At 56.6% G+C, this 16,654-nt stretch overlaps 1 protein-coding gene across 2 annotated transcripts; it reads left to right on the top strand.

Annotated features, from left to right (window-relative positions):
- Positions 1–5,722: 5,722 nt before the first annotated feature.
- On the top strand, positions 5,723–14,865 carry CIAO3 (cytosolic iron-sulfur assembly component 3). 2 transcript variants are annotated; one of them, XM_066383001.1, is made up of 11 exons: positions 5,723–5,868; positions 7,038–7,133; positions 9,310–9,469; positions 9,996–10,128; positions 10,781–10,915; positions 11,212–11,330; positions 11,530–11,659; positions 12,533–12,605; positions 13,021–13,158; positions 13,672–13,829; positions 13,975–14,865. In XM_066383001.1, exons 2-11 carry the CDS (start codon positions 7,105–7,107, stop codon positions 14,211–14,213), a joined length of 1,314 nt encoding a protein of 437 aa, XP_066239098.1. In that variant the 5' UTR covers positions 5,723–5,868; positions 7,038–7,104; the 3' UTR covers positions 14,214–14,865. The 2 variants fall into 2 exon arrangements, with proteins under 2 accessions (XP_066239098.1, XP_066239097.1); XM_066383000.1 differs by having other exon boundaries at positions 9,326–9,469; positions 13,975–14,864.
- The last annotated feature ends 1,789 nt before the right edge of the window (positions 14,866–16,654 follow it).

A 16,654-nucleotide genomic window follows, 5' to 3' on the forward strand; every position in this document is an offset into this window, starting at 1 on the left:
GCTCATTGCCCTCAGTAATTCCCCAAGTAAAACACTGGGTCTGGGATGCAAATCTCGATTGTAAAGCAAGCGGTGGGGGTACGGGGGTGGGAAGTTGGGGCTCAGACTCAGGGCCAAATTGTCACCAGTGCCTGCATGTTTTCCTATTCTCAGATTCTGAGAGCGACAGGCTCAGGACTCGCACGTGCCGGGAGCCCCCCCCCCCGTACCCCAGCATTCGGAGCCTGGAGAAACCTCAGAGGTGTGGGAGGGTGTGGAGGGACAGGCCCCGAGGCTGTGCCCCGATGCCCACCCAGACAGCGTGGGGCACCCATGACACACAAGGATGAGGGCTGATCTACCCAGAAGACCTTACGAGATCTACCCTTCTCGTAAGGAGACTCCCAGTTGACCACCCACACTAACACGCTAAATACTCCTGGTTTACACAGAGCCTGGGGTGGGTTTGGAAGGTGAGAGACACCTGGTTGGGTAGGAGGCCAGCCCTGTAGTTGGAGGGTCGCCTGAGCCAGGCCCTGGGAAACCTGTCCTCTGTTCCACACGACTGTCCACACGGGTGGGAGCCCATGGTCCAGCCCCCTCTCACTCCTCCCACCTGGCAGTTCCTGACCCCCTAAACTTGATGTGGGTAGCTTTCAGTATCTGATCCTGCAGCGCTGGGAGCAGCAGAAGGAAGCCCCCCCCCCCATGGTCCCTGGCCGCCCCTCCCCCAACCTGAGCCTGATGGCCGACATCGGGCAGGACCCTGGATGTATGTCGCTCCTCCGACAGTTCAGCCGCGCAGAGCAGGGAAGGAGCAAACCCCACTTCTGTTCAATTTCTATGGGGTCCTTGACTGACCTACAGCACAGTAACATTGGAGAATGCAATAAACTTTTCTAAATCCCATGGTTAGGAAAAGTTGACATTTATTTTGGCAAAGACAAAATATCTTTTTTTTTTTTTTTTTTTTTCCTGAAGCTGGAAACGGGGAGAGACAGTCAGACAGACTCCTGCATGCGCCCGACCGGGATCCATCTGGCACGCCCACCAGGGGCGAAGCTCTGCCCACCAGGGGGCGATGCTCTGCCCCTCTGGGGCATCGCTCTGTTGCAACCAGAGCCACTACAGCGCCTGGGGCAGAGGCCAAGGAGCTGTCACCAGCGCCCGGGCCATCTTTGCTCCAATGGAGCCTTGGCTGCGAGAGGGGAAGAGAGAGACAGAGAGGAAGGAGGGGGGGCTGGAGAACCAAATGGGCGCTTCTCCTATGTGCCCTGGCTGGGAATCGAACCCGGGTCCCTTGCACGCCAGGCCGACGCTCTACCGCTGAGCCAACTGGCCAGGGCAAAATATCTTTTACTTGTCCCCACCCTGGGTCATTTTACAGAGGCTAGCTGCCTCAGAAAGACATCTCCTAGCCCAGCCCCGGTCTGCAGCACAGCCCCTGGGTCGGGCAGCCTAGCCGGCAGGCATGGCCTGGGCTGTGTCCCCTCCAGCCCACCAGTCCCCTGAGGCCGGCCTAGCCCACATGGGAGGTGGGCGACAACCTAGTGAGATGCCTCCCGTTATGTAGCTGTCCTCCAACCCCACAAAAACCTAGACATGTGGCTGTGGGGCACTAGATGGTGGCTCCTCAAACGATACACCCAACCAGAACCTAAGGATGGGAACCTATTTGGAAAAAAAAGTTTTTGTAGATGTAATTAAGTCCTCTGAGAATCTCTAGACGAGGTTGTCCTGGATGAGGGTGGGTCCTAAATCCGATGACAAGTGCCCTTGTAAGAGAAGGGAGAAGACACGCAGGAGCTGTGTGACCACGAAGGCAGAGGCTAGAAGTGATGCTACCTATGGCCAGGGCCACCTGGAGCCTCCGGAAGCTGGACATGGCAGAAGGGTCGTCCTCTGGAGCCCTTGGAGAGGTCTCAAATCTGCCCGCGCCTTGCTTTCCAACTTCGGCCTCCAGAACTGAGAGACTAAATTTCTGTTGTTTTAAACCCCCCAATGTGTAGCCCTTTGTTACAGCTGCTCCAGGATACTAACACAGGGCCAATCCCTTGGAGGGTGAAACGGACACCAACCCACAGGAGGGGGCAGGCTGTTATAGCTTGATGGAAACCACACCTGCTCCCACCCAACCAGCAGCTGGTTGGCTCTGGGCAAACCTGTGGGCAGATCCGGAGCAGAGGCCAAGCTCTGCACCTGTTCCAGCTCAGGTAAACGGGCGCCCACACACCGTTATATGTCACACAAGCCAGCGGGCCAAGCTGACCACAGGAGCCACGGCTCCTCCACATGTCCTCAGCTGGCCCTTGACCCTCCCCACACACAGCCGCACATGTGCAAACTCTGGTATTACACATGGGAAGCGCACGGTAAGTACTCACTAATGATGATGATGAAACAATTCGCAAAATGTGAGAGCAGGCAGACCGGAGGCGAGGCGTGATGTTGGCACTAGAGCCTGAGGATCTCTAGGGACACTGTCACCCAGGCACTCCTACGGGGACGGCAAGCCCCATGGCTCCAGCCAGGGCAGAACAGGATGTGCTTACTGCTTGACCCCTGGGGCCACCTTGGGACAGGCAAGGTGTGTGTCAGCTTCTAGCCACTCATTTTAAATATAGTTTTTTTCTGTTTTTTTGTTTTGTTTTGTTTTGTTTTTGTGACAGGGATAGAGAGAAACAGAGAGAGGGACAGATAGGAACAGACAGATAGGAAGAGAGAGAGACAAGAAGCATTAATTCTTCGTTGTGGCACCTTAGTTGTTCATTGATTGCTTACTCATATATGCCTTGACCGTGGGTCTTCAGCAGACCAAGTAACCCCTTGCTCGAGCCAGCGACCTTGGGCTCAAGCTGGTGAGCTTTGCTCAAACCAGATGAGCCCGCGCTTAAGCTGGCAACCTCAGGGTCTTGAACCTGGGTCTTCCCGCAACCCAGTCTGACGCTCTATCTACTGCGCCACCGCCTGGTCAGGCTAAATATAGTTTTACTGAGATAATAGTTCACATATTATACAATTTGCCCATTTAAAGATTGAAACCAATCCAGCAGATCTACATGTCAAACTCCTCACCTCCAGTGTTGGGGGAACTATGCCCGCTGCCTTCAAATGGAAACCACCCTTTGTCCTCCAGCCAAAGCCAAAGCCCCTCCACTACAAATCCTCTTCATCACACCAACCTGATCCTGCCCCAATCCCAGCAGCACTTGTTATTGTTACAAGTATTTTGCAAACCGGCCCTGGCCGGTTGGCTCAGCGGTAGAGCGTCGGCCTAGCGTGCGGAGGACCCGGGTTCGATTCCCGGCCAGGGCACACAGGAGAAGCGCCCATTTGCTTCTCCACCCCTCCGCCGTGCTTTCCTCTCTGTCTCTCTCTTCCCCTCCCGCAGCCAAGGCTCCATTGGAGCAAAGATGGCCCGGGCGCTGGGGATAGCTCCTTGGCCTCTGCCTCAGGCGCTAGAGTGGCTCTGGTCGCAATATGGCGACGCCCAGGATGGGCAGAGCATCGCCCCCTGGTGGGCAGAGCATCGCCCCTGGTGGGTGTGCCGGGTGGATCCCGGTCGGGCGCATGCGGGAGTCTGTCTGACTGTCTCTCCCCGTTTCCAGCTTCAGAAATGAAAAAAAAAAAAAAAACAAAATAAAACAAGTATTTTGCAAACCTACTTTGGGGCATTTCAGTGAAACTAAGTTTATCTTGTGCTCAGCTAGTTATGAAAGTTTCAGCTAGTTCAGATTTCAGGCATGACATCTCAGACCTCACTCGGGTCTCCTTAGGACAAGGGGGAAGTTGCTGCGAAACAGGCTGTCCTGGGAGCCAAGAGGAGCAGCTGCAGGGCTTGAAGAGGCCACACCAACCGGTGGTCCTGGGTCCCTGGACCATGCAGCACACCCATAAGCAGGTGTGGCAGTCACCAGGTAGTGTCAACCTCAGGGCAAGAACCCCAAGAAGAGAAGGCACCCAGGCCGGGCTGGCCCCTCAGAAATTTGATATTCCCACCAATACTCTGGGCGGAGCCTGCCAGGACACCCATAGGGATGGACCTGGCTGGGGCCCAGGGAGGGATGGCCGGACTCAACCACTGGAGTTTTCTGAAAAGCCTTAACAAAAAGTGGTAATTAAATATATCAATAGCCTGGCCTGACCTGTGGTGGCGTGGTGGATCAAGCATCAACCTGGAATGCTGAGGTCGTTGGTTCAAATCCCTGGACTTGCCCGGTCAAGGCACATATGGGAGTTGATGCTTCCTGCTCCTCCCCCCTTCTCTCTCTCTCTCTCTCTCTCTCTGTCTCTCTTCTCTGAGATGAATAAATAAATAAAAGTAATTTAAATGTATCACTAGCCTGACCTGGGGTGTCATGGAGGATAAAGCATAGACCTGGAATGCTGAGGTCGCTGGTTCGAAACCCCAGGTGTGGTCAAGGCACAGATCAGAAGCAACTACTATGAGTTGATGCTTCCTGCTCCTCCCCACCCTTTCTCTCTCTCTCCTCCCTCTAAGATCAATAAATTTTTTAAAATCTTTGAATATATAATTGTATTTGACACATTTAGTAAGTAGCTCAAGAATTGAGGGTCCTGAGGCCCTGGCCAGTTGGCTTAGCGTAGAGTGTCGGCCCAGCGTGTGGAAATCTTGGGTTCAATTCCCAGCCAGGGCACACAGGAGAAGCGCCCATCTGCTTCTCCACCCCTCCCCCTCTCCTTCCTCTCTGTCTCTCTCTTCCCCTCCCGCAGCCGAGGCTCCATTGGAGCAAAGTTGGCGCAGGCACTGAGGATGGCTCCATGGCCTCTGCCTCAGGAGCTAGAATGGCTCCGATTGCAGCGGAGCAACGGCCCAGATGGGCATAGCATAGCCCCCTGGTGGGCATGCCAGGTGGATCCTGGTCAGGCACATGCGAGAGTCTGCGAGAGTCTGTCTGTCTGCCTCGAAGGAAGGAAGGAAGGAAGGAAGGAAGGAAGGAAGGAAGGAGGGAGGGAGGGAGGGAGGGAGGGAGGGAGGGAGGGAGGAAGAGAGTGGGAGGGAGGGAGGAAAGAAAAAGAAAGGAAGGAAGGACGCCAGCCCTGGAGGGATAGCTGATAGCGGTGTTGGCTGAGCATCATCCTGAAGCACAGAGGTTACTGGTTTGATCTCTGGTGAGGGCACATACAGGAACAGATCAATGTTTCTGCCTCCCTCTCTCTCTTTCCCTTTCTCTCTCTCTAAAATCAATAAAGATAAACATTTTTAAAAGATTAAAACAATAAAATAATAATTGAGTCTGACAGCTTTGGGTTTTCAAATCTTACAAATGGACTTTTCTCAGGCTGGTCTCCAAATAACAGAAAAGGGCGTGGAGGCCATCCGTGGGGCTCCGCGGGCCCGCCCGGAGCCCAAGGCTCTGCACTGAGCCGCAGTTGAGAAGAACCGCTCCCTATCGCTGTCACTTTCATTTTCTTCAGTAACTGGCGACCTTCTGGGTTCTTGGGCTGCAGTAATATGTGAAAGGAGACACACCAGAAGCAAGGCCGCTGCTTCTACGAGCTCCTGGGGCGGAGACCACCGCGCCACACACCGGGCGGGCCGGTGAGCACTGCGTGAGTGAGGGAGATGTCGTTCGTGTCCACGCAACCCCTCAGCCCATGCCCCATAGGCAGGGAAGCATGTCGGCTTCTCCGCGAGACTGAGTCCGCCAGCAGGGGGCGCGCGCCCTCCAGACACCCAGGCGCGGGGCCAGATGCGCATGCGCCACACGGTGCGCTTTCCGGCAGCGTGGCGGAATCGTCTCGTCGTTTCGCGCTGTTTGGCGACCTCTGCGCGTAGCGCCGGGCGGTAGTGTGGCCGTCATGGCGTCGCCCTTCAGCGGGGCGCTGCAGTTGACGGACCTGGATGACTTCATCGGGCCGTCTCAGGTGGGTCGGCCAGGGTGGGCAATGGCCGTGCTCAGAGGATTGAAAGGATGGTTGCCTCCTCTTGTCTCAGTTTCTCCTCCTAAGAAATGGGCTCAGGACTAAGAGACCCTGGACCGCGCCGCCGGGGCGTCCGCCACTCTGGCCGACTTCCTACCGACTGGGAAACAGAAACCCGGGAGGGCGGTGTCCCACCGGGTTATTATGCCCTACCGCGGGTTTGGGGTTGTAGGCTCTCCTTCCCGCACAGCCCAATGAAACTAGCAGGAGTCCTCAGGGCGACCGGGTTAGGGGAGTGCGCTGTCCCCCTTCACAAATGGGTGTACGGAAGCCGGAGGGTGCCAGGTAGTTGCCGCCAGTTACTCAGCTGGGGAGTGGCGGGCTCAGGAGTGGGGTTGCGAAGACCCCGCCAAGCTTCTCTGAGCCACAGCTCCTCCTGCGTACAGGTGAGATATCCCCACCCTAGTTGCTAGAGCAGAGGAGCTGGTCTGCTGGAGTCTCGCACTGACTGCTGTCCTGGAGGACAGAGCTTGCCCCTAAAGGCGACAGCAACTACACTTGAAAGAGGGTGTCGCCCTTATCTGGTGGACCTGCCTATCAATTGCCACCAGCTATGCAGGCCCAGAGCTGAAAGGGCCATAGTTGAGTCTCCGGAGGAGGAAGGGGAGGGGAACACCCCTGGGCAGGAATGAGCTCGGACAGGCTTCCTGCCCGGTCTTGCTGAGACTGGTCACTGGTCGTGTTTAGGAAGGCCATGGCCAATGGCCAGTGAGGTTCTCCTAGTGATGATGAGGCAGACAGGAAGGTGAGGAGAGAAATGAACTTTGTTCTGGGTCACTAGGCAGGGAGGTGACAACCAAGCAAATCATCAAATTCCTGCCAACCCCTAAGGCTTTCTCTCAGAAGTCAATGTAAGATTGACCACTGGCTGGGGGCCGGGGGGCAAGCCTCCTGTTTATACTGAGAAGGGTAATGGTCAATGTTGGCAGGTGTCTGCTGACAGGTTAGCATGCAAACCCACTTAGCACCAGCCTTCATTGACTGTGACCTGCAGAGTGACCCTTAGTGCCAGCAAGGTGTTTTAACATGTTCCCCGTGGGTGAGCAGGCCACCCTTCTTCTTCAGGAGCCTCTGCCCACTCAGGCCTGGTTTGGGGTCTCTTTCTGACATAGGACTGCATCAAGCCCATGAAGGTAGAGAAGAGGCTGGGAAGTGGCGTGGCCAAGATCCACATCGAAGATGACGGGAGTTACTTCCAAGTCAGTCAGGTAGGTTCTAGATCAGATGATCTGAAACTCAGGCCACTGTTCTGTCCCGTCACAAGTGCGGTGACCACGAGAACTACGTTTCCAGTCTTTTTTCACAGGTCAGATTCACTGACTGTCAGGGAGCCTGAGAGAACAGTGATGGAAGGGGCCAGGGACATAGAAGCTGAACATGGAGCTTGATTCGTTCTGATTTTCCAATTCAGACCTCTTAGTTCTTAGTGAACACCTTCTTCCTGTATTATTAGCAATGACAATATCCTGATCTAATGGTTTAAAATTCACTCCACCTACCTGCCATTTGGACTCTCAAGAACATCTGTGCCATCCCATTGACTGTAATCATCAGGTGCACCTGGCCCAGGAACCCCTTTTAAGCAAGGGGAGGAGTCTGACTAGGTGGTGGCACAATGGATAGAGCATCAGCCTGGGACTCTGAGGACCCAGGTTTGAAACCCCAGGGTTTCCGGCTTGAGCACGGGCTCACCTAACTTGAGCGCAGGGTTGCTGTCTTGAGCATGGGATCATACACATGACCCCATGGTCGCTGTCTTGAGCCCAAAGGTCACTGTCTTGAGCAAGGGGTCACTAGCTCAGCTGAAGCCCCCTGGTCAAGGCACATATGAGATGGCAATCAATGAACAACGAAGGTGCCGCAACTATGAGTTGATGCTTCTCATCTCCCTTCCTGGTTGTGTATGTGTGTGTCTCTCTCTCGCTCTCTCACTCTCATTTAAAAAAGGTGGGGGGTCTGACCAGGCGGTGGCGCAGTGGATAGAGCGTCGGACTGGGATGCAGAGGACCCAGGTTCGAGACCCCGAGGTTGCCGACTTGAGCGCGGGCTCATCTGGCTTGAGCAAAAAGCTCGTCCACTTAGACCCAGGGTCGCTGGCTCAAGCAAGGGGTTACTCGGTCTGCTGAAGGCCCACGGTCAAGGCACATATGAGAGGGCAATCAATGAACAACTAAGGTGTCGCAATGCGCAACGAAAAACTAATGATTGATGCTTCTCATCTCTCTATCCCTGTCTATCCTTCTCTCTGACTGTCTCTCTGTCTCTGTAAAAATATAAATAAATTTAAAAAAATAAAAAAGGTGGGGGGAGCCCCAGGGTGACTCCTGGCGGGGAAGGATAATGAATCAAGCCTGTACAGTAAGAGAGTTGACTATTCACTTGGTGCAGGAGGGTGAGACAAGGATCCTGCCTGATCCTGTCACAGCATGGGGGACTGGGTCCTTTTTAGGGAAAATACACCTCAAGAGGGGTCCCACGAGTGAGGGGACCCAGTTGAGTCGGGTGCCAGCGTGCCCTGCTGTCCAGAGCAACAGTGCTTGATTTGGAGGAAAGTTGGCAAGCTCACCAGCCTCCTGTGTGGCACAGCACTGCACCCCAGGGCTTTAGGCCAAGTTGAAACAAATCAGTAAATAAATAAAAACATGTGTTGCTCAAAGTGCGGCAAAGCGCAGACCTAGTGAGCTTGGCTGGGAGATCAGTCTTCTCAGCCCTCTGGTCAGATCCTCAGGCCCTGTGGCACACCTGGCCTCAGTTCAGACCGTTCCTGCTTTTGCAGAAATAAAGCGGTTCATCTGGGATCAGCTGCATCTAGGAAAAGTCACTGAGTTTGGACCTGGTGGTTTGACTCAAACACCAAGTTGCGTGTCTGCTTGGCAAAGCCTTACTTGTTGCTGTCCATTGTATCCCTCCTCGACTCCAGGTGTTGGCACTGAGCGGGTGAAGCCCACGGACACAGGCCCCACCCTCTCCCCCCTCTGCCCTCCTCCCTCCCTCCCTCCCTCCCTCCCTCCCTCCCTTCCTTCCTTCTTTCCTCCCTCCCCTCCCTTGCCCTTCTCTTCTCCTTTCAGAGCCTAGTCTTTGGCATTTTCCTCTCTTCACGGCCCCATGAGAGCAGCCTGGGGACCAGCGATCCTTCCAGGACTTCTGGAGAGTCGCAGGCCTCCAGCTGAGTTTGTACCAAAGTCAGAATTTGATGGTGCTATTTAAGTCTAGAATCTGTTTAAGTACTTCTGTAATAAATACCTTTTTAAAGTTTAGTGGCATGGAAAGCCAGCCAGCTGCCATGTTGGTTGTCAGGGTTGTAAGTAAGAGAGTCAAGGTCTCCTGTAGGCCCCGTCACCTTGAGAGCTGTTTCCTCATGCAGAGGGGCCCTGCGCTTACCAGGTTCTCATGCTTCCAGCACGGGGGGACGCAGAAGCTAGAAAAGGCCAAAATCTCCCTGGACGACTGCCTGGCCTGCAGCGGCTGTGTCACCTCAGCCGAGACTGTGCTCATCACTCAGCAGAGCCACGAGGAGCTGCGGAAGATTCTAGACGCCAATAAGGTAAGTGGTGGGCAGTCTAAGAGACTGCTCCAGCCCGGCATCAGCGCCAGCATTCTTGATTTGTCCTGTCGAGGGCTGCTCCTCTCCTGGGGCTTCCTGTGTCTCCAGGGACAACCCCTCTCAATTTTTAAGTCTAGTCAGTGACATCTCAGAGAACTACTTATCAGTATTTCAACAGTGAAGTGCCCGGCCCTAAACTTTGGGTTCTTTTATTTTTATTTTTTTTAATTATTTTAGTGAGGAAGAAGGGAGAGCGAGAGGAGAGAGAGAGAGAAGTGGGGGAGGAACAGGAAGCATCAACTGCCATATGTGCCTTGACCAGGCAACCCTGGGGTTTCGAACTGGTGATCTCAGTGTTCCAGGTCAACTCTTTACCCACTGCGCCGCCATACGTCAGGCCAACTTCGGGTTCTATATACATAAAAATGGTGTGCCCTGATGGAGTTATGTCTGCTCTTGCCGGCTCTGGCCCCCTGGGACTCTGCATACGATTTGCAAAGTGAGTGATGTGTCCTTTGCTTTGCAGACAGTGGCCCCCGGTCAGCAGAGGCTGGTTGTCATTTCAGTCTCACCCCAGTCCAGAGCATCATTGGCTGCGAGATTTCAGTTGACTCCTACAGACACTGCCAGGAAGTTAACTGCATTCTTTAAAAAACTAGGTAGGTGAGGCACCTTGGGTGAGCACTAGAGGTCGGAACATGGAGGCATTGCGGGGGGGGGGGGGGGGGGGGTCAGGCCTCCGGGTCACTGAACTTAAACATGGCAGAAACTCTGTTGTGAGTCTGACTTCAGCTTGAAGTTTCTGCTCAATGCAATGCTCGGAAGCAGTGCTGTTTAAGAGAAGCCGTCTGAGTCCTGACTGCGCTCTCCTGGGTCTGGAGTTCACCACTCTTTCTTTTTTTTTTTTTCTTTTCTTTTTTGCAATGCTACCTCTTATTTATTCCTTCTTCTGTGAAAGTATGGTTTCCAAATTAACAACAAGGCACATTTTCCAGGTCCGTGCTGGGTCTGCCTCTGAATGGCTGACCTCTGTGTAGTGCCAATAGCAGGGAGGACATGGGGTGACCCTGGTGCAGGCCACGTCCTGGGCAGGTACTAAGTGCAGGTAAAGGAAGCCAGTTGTCACATGCAAGCTTCCCAGCCAGAAACACAGGCTGTCCACAGCACCAGTGTGTCCTGTCTAGAATGGCGCGTCCTGTGGCCACTGTGAAAGGTGGACCCTCCCCTCGCCCCCGCTCCTGGCGACATGGTCAGCAGCTCCTCGCGCTTTGGCCATCTTTCACGGGGCTCAAGGGGGCGCTGCACTTCCAGGGGCGCACTACGTGTTTGACACCGCCTTCTCGAGGAGCTTCAGCCTCCTGGAGAGCCAGCGCGAGTTTGTGCGGCGATTCCGGGGACGGGCCGACTCCACGCAGCCTCTGCCCGTGCTGACTTCCGCCTGCCCAGGTGTGCTCACACTGCTAACTCCGAGCAGTGGGTATTGGCAATGCTGGACTGGGGGGCGGGGAGGATGTTGTCAGCCCAGAACAGCCTCTTTGGCAGGAGGAGGTGTTCTGAGAGTCACCTGTAGTCACTTCAGTTCCTGAAGACAGTAATCATGTGGGTGCTAGAAAAAATGAAGAGGATGTTCGTTAATGCTCTGGGACTCCTTGTACAAGACGGTCCACCCCCAGAATGTCATGTCAAGCCAACAGCGGGAGGTGACTTATGAGCCTCCCCCATCTCTTCCACGTTGGTCTCAGGCTGGATCTGCTACGCCGAGAAGACCCATGGGAGCGCCATCATCCCCTACATCAGCACCGCCAGGTCCCCACAGCAGGTCATGGGCGCCCTGGTCAAGGACTTCTTCGCCCAGCAGCAGGTAATGGGGAGTCGAGCCAGGAATGATTCAGTGAAAGACGAGCCAAGACCTGCAGTGTCCAAGGGCCCATTCACAGACTCATGGTCACTCGTGGCTGTTTGGGGCTGTGCCCACGATGTCACTCTGTCCCAACTCTAACAGGACCCCCTCACTGCTGGGGTCAGGCTGTGGCTCCACATTTCCCCATCTCTCCATGCAGCGTGTGACCCCTGATAAGCTCTTCCATGTGACAGTGATGCCCTGCTATGACAAGAAGCTGGAAGCCTCGAGGTCGGACTTTTTTAACCAGGAACACCAGACGCGAGATGTGGATTGTGTCATCACGACAGGTAGGGGTCCAGCCGCCCTGAGCCCCTGCACCTTCGGTGTGGTCCCCAAGCCCAGAGCACAGATTGGCATTGCCTGGGCCCCGCCCACAAGCACTGGCTAGAGGTGCAGAGCAGCTCGGGCCCAGCGGGAGGCAGCGGCCCTCCCCTCGAGCCTGCTTGGTATTTGCAGCTGTCTTGTCTCAGGGACCTGAAGCAGATGGGTCTCCCAGCACCACCATTGTTTGCTCTAAAATAGTCTGTATAGATCCTGGTCCGGTGGTTCAGTGGATAGAGCGTTGTCCCGATACCCTCAGGTCACGGGTTTGAGCCCCAGCCAGGGCACATACAAGAAGCACCCAGTGAAAGCACAACTAAATGGAATGACTAAGTGAAGCAATGAATTGATGCCTCTTTCTCTCTCTCTCTCACTCTCTCTCCCCCGCCTCCATTCTTCTCTTTAATCAATGAAAAAATTAAATAAAGAAATAAAATAGTCTGTATAAGGAGAAGGGTGGAGAGTTTTGTCAGCCTTTCTGGCTCACACTGGTTATCCCATGTCTGAGTTGAACAGCCTCGCAGGGTCTCCAGGTGCCTCAAAAACAGAAAAACAAAAGCTGGGCAGCTCAGACAGTCAGGGGAGGTCTCCGTGCATGAGCATGTGCCCAGATGTGATGGGTGCACGGTGTATGGGCCCCAGGTCACTGTGAGGGTGGGCGCGCTCCCGGCGGCACGGCGGCTCTCCTGAGGGTCTTCAGAGGTAGAGTCCTCTTCCTCACCCCCGAGCCAGGGAGTGGACATCTGGGCCTCACGTACCAAATTACAGGCTGCTAGGGTTACAGATCTGTTTTCCTGAGACCCCAGCTGATGAGCATCTGTGCTGTGGTTCCGTCGTAGGAGAAGTCTTCAAGTTGCTGGAAGAAGAAGGGGTCTCACTGTCAGAACTGGAGCCAGCCCCCCTGGACAGTCTGTAAGTCACCCCCTGCCATAGTGGAAGGGATGAGCATACATCTGGTGTCAGGGTCGCAGGTGTCCTGGCAGGCCGCGGAACCACATGCAGACGGGCAGTGTCCCCCTCTCTACCTCTTCCCACTGCAACTTCCGTCTGGTTGGCTCCATGCCTGCCTTGTGGTCTGTCCCGTGTCCACAGAGGTGGTCTTCAGCAGAGCTGACCCTAACTTGATACTGGTCTGAACTCACCAGGTACAGGTGACTTAGTGGAGGGGGACAGTCCTCTCCCACCTGCTGACACACTAACAAAGCCCCCAGGGGTCCGTGACCCATTCCCACTTAGAAAGCAACCATGAGAAACAGGTCACCCGGAAGCCTCAGCAGATAGCAACGCTGCTTCCCTGAGTCCTTACTCCCTCGCCCCCCCCCCCCAGGTACAGCAGTGTATCTGCCCAGGAGCCCGCCAGCCACCGAGGCGGGGGCTCGGGGGGCTACCTGGAGCATGTGTTCCGGCACGCAGCCCAAGAGCTCTTTGGAATCCACGTGGATGAGATCACCTACAGGCCCCTGAGGTCAGTGGGAAGTGCTGCCGCTGGGGCTGCCTCAGCCCTGGGCCCCTTGCTGGGTGGGCTAGGTGGAAGACAGTGAGCTGGGCTGGCGCAGACCCTGAGACACTGGACTGGAGCTGGTCCTACTTCCCAGCTTGTCCGAGCGGGCCAGAGCTCTCTGGGCCTTGGTCTTCCCATTGTAGAGATCAGTGTCCCCTGCCCACACCACGGCAGTCCAGAGCCCCTAGAGGCTCGTGGTGGCAGTGCGGTGTGCCCGGCACAGAATGTCCCACTGGGACATTGCATCCCACAAAGGGAGGGTATGGCTTTGTGTGTGACCCCATCACACCACACACTCATCTTTAGGAAGTGGGGTTCCCATTCTACAGATCAGAAAACTGAGGCTGGGGTGGGGTCACCTGCCAGCTTGTGGAGTTAAGCTTTCTGCAGTCCCTCTCCATCACTGGCCTCCCCCCTGGAGCTGGTGAGGTGACAGCATCTCTGGGGGTGGGGATGAGCACGGCCTCTGCCCCCCAGGAACAAGGACTTCCAGGAGGTGACCCTGGAGAGTGAGGGCCGCGTCCTGCTCCACTTTGCTGCAGCCTATGGCTTCCGCAACATCCAGAACCTGGTGCAGAAGCTCAAGCGAGGGCGCTGCCCGTACCATTACGTGGAAGTCATGGCCTGCCCCTCAGGTGCGCACAGCAGGCCCCTCTGCACGGACCGCAGGGCCCTCCTGGGACCAGAGCTGTGGGCAGCGGCTGTCCTGAGGGCTGGAAGGGTGTAAGTGGGGCTCTGACCCCTGGCATGCAGACAGCCTCGCCCATCCTGTCCTGCCAGGTTGCTTGAACGGTGGAGGCCAGCTCAAGGCCCCCGAGATGCCCAGCAAGGAACTCCTCCAGCAGGTTGAGAAGCTGTACGACATGGTCAGGACGGAGGCGCCGGAGGACGCGCCTGGGGTCCGGGAGCTCTACACGCACTGGCTGCACGGCGAGGGCTCAGAGCGGGCCGGCTCTCTGCTGCACACGAGCTACCACGCGGTGGAGAAGACTAGCTCTGGCCTCAGCATCAGGTGGTAGGAGGGCTCGCCGGAGCCAGTGCCGGGACCTTGAGACCCCAAGGCTTGCCCCACAAATGCTGGGTGAGCTGTGAGGCTATCCTGGAACCCACGTGCAGATGGAACTCGGGACCAGGAAAGGTGACTTCCAGCCTGCACTCACCTGGACTCCCGAGTGCAGGCCAGTTTCCGCAGACTGATGTCCATGGCGGAACCCTGGCTCTTCCTGGTTTTGGTGACCCAAGTATGTGAAGGTTTCAGCCAGTCCCGTGAAGAGCCTAAAGTGGAGCAAAGATGGGGTGCTCCCCAATTTCTAGAGCTACTCCTGAAGCTTGGGTAGGGATGGGCCCGACCTGCTGGGCTGGTCAAGCTTATAGCCCAGCATGTAGAGCCCTGTTGCACTTGGCAGAAAGGACACTGGTAGGAAAAGGGCACCCAGCCCGTGGCACCCCACATGCTGGGGAAGCTGTGCCCACTCCACCTGGCAGGCCCACCTAGGACTGGGTGTTTATTTTGACAAAGCTGTGGCCTCGGCCTGAGAACCTACGTTCTCTGCCGCTGGCTCCCCACTCAGTGGGGGGGGAGGGGACAGGACAGCCGGGCCCTGCCATCAGCCTGTCCCCACTGAGCTCCTCCCGTAATAAAGGAATCTCCCTCTGAAAAGAGCTTCTGAGAGCTTCTGCCAACATTTTAAAAAGACCTTTCAAAGCGTTCAAGTTCAAAAGCCCTGTGCACCTTGCTAGTGTATTACCCAAACACATAGGTCCTGGGCTCAAGTGTGCCCCTCTCCAAGGCCAGGCAGCCCGTTGGCGGGCCTGGAACACGCTGCCTGACTCCATAGCAAGACCGTACGGGACTCCCTTTGACTAAGGTGTACTCAGGAGCCCCTACTGCAGTGCCAAGGGGGCCTGGGACTGTAGCTGCAATGGCTCGGCCTCCCGCTCAAAGCTGGCATCTCGCTGCAGAGCACCCCCAGGACCTCAGCCAGGGCCACCTTGCCAGTGAATCTGCACACAGGCTGCTTGCTGTGGGAAGAGGGGACACCATGGGGGCTCAAGGGGAATTGTTGGGCAGGTGCTGGCAGAAAACACTTAACAAGCAGCTTCTCACCATCGCTGGTCAGCACAGTAAGAGCTGGTCCCTGGGCTCTCTCTCTCCATGTCCAGCTGACTGCCCGGGAGGCCCCAGGAACAGTGGGCTGGCCCTGAGGCGCTTGCACTGAAGTGCAGTCCCTGGTGTGAGCACAGGGCCTCCCAAGACACACTGGCTCAGGCCTTGCCGTATGCACCCAGCCTGCCCCGCATCACCCTCAGTGAGCCGGCATACCCCCGGCTAACCCAGGTCTGGTCACCCTGGGCCAGTCACGGCTGACTGCCCTGCAGTGCTGCCCCTGGGTCCCAGTTCTCCCCCGACCCTCCAGCCCTCACCGTTGAGAGCGGAGAAGTGGCCCCACCTTGGCTCATGAAAGCTTGGCCCTCACATGGACATCGCAGAGGTCCACAAACTCGAGTTTTGGCCTGAGGGAAAGGGACATGTGTGCTTATGGCCGAAGAACAGCTTCTGGAGAAAGGCGGCACCTGGGGTGCACAGCACTGCCACAGGCAGATACAGGGGAGGACCTCACGGTGGGTCTTCCCTCTCCGGACCCTAGGCAGGGCTGTGCGCAAGAGGGGTCCGCTCCACACGCAATGGGGGCCAGAAAAGGAGCCTCCGCTCCCTGCTGTAGGGACTCCTGGGAGTGCCCGTGTCCCTGGCTTCAGGTTCTAGCGACCGGTGGCTGTTGACGCCAGCCCCTTGTCAAGCCACCGCCGGCTGCAGGCCACGCCCCCCAGCGCGTTTTTTTCTACCGCTTCTGCTCCCGGCTCAGCCCCAGCAGGGTCTCGGTCCCGCAGGCCCCCTTCCTTCAACAGTCCCGGTCCCCAGGAGGCCCGCCCCGCCCATCGCTGCCCACCCCGACAGCCCACCCCCCAGCCGCCTACTTACCCGTGCAAGCCGCGTCCGCCCGCTGTGCCGGCGGCCTGACGAGCGCTGGACAGAGGCGGACTTCGGGCGCCGGGCACTGGACCTAGACAGAGCGCTGTGCTCAGCCTGCCGCCTCCTCGGCCCCGCCCCGCCCGACCCGGAACCTGCGTGCGCCTGGGACCCAAGCCCGGCGCTGGGAGTGCGTGAGCACTGGAGAGCCTTTCTGCTCCCCATGTCCCTGAGTGGGACATCTAAGCCCCTTTCCCTCAGGCCAGGGGGTGCGGGGGTCTGTCCGTCTCAGCGCTCGACAGCCACCAGGAGACACACAGAAGTCTCCCAGTGAATGTGCGAACCCGTACGGTAGGAAGGCAGGGCAACTCAGTGTCAGGGTGACAGTAGCTGCCGGGGCAGGTCCTTTTCGTGTGCCCTGTCACGTACCTGCCTGGACTGGGCGCTTTCAAGCACCCCTGGTTCCATCCGCGCCCTGGATAAATGCAGAAG

The sequence above is a fragment of the Saccopteryx leptura genome, chromosome 4, assembly GCF_036850995.1.
Source record: "Saccopteryx leptura isolate mSacLep1 chromosome 4, mSacLep1_pri_phased_curated, whole genome shotgun sequence".
Lineage (NCBI taxonomy): Eukaryota > Metazoa > Chordata > Mammalia > Chiroptera > Emballonuridae > Saccopteryx > Saccopteryx leptura.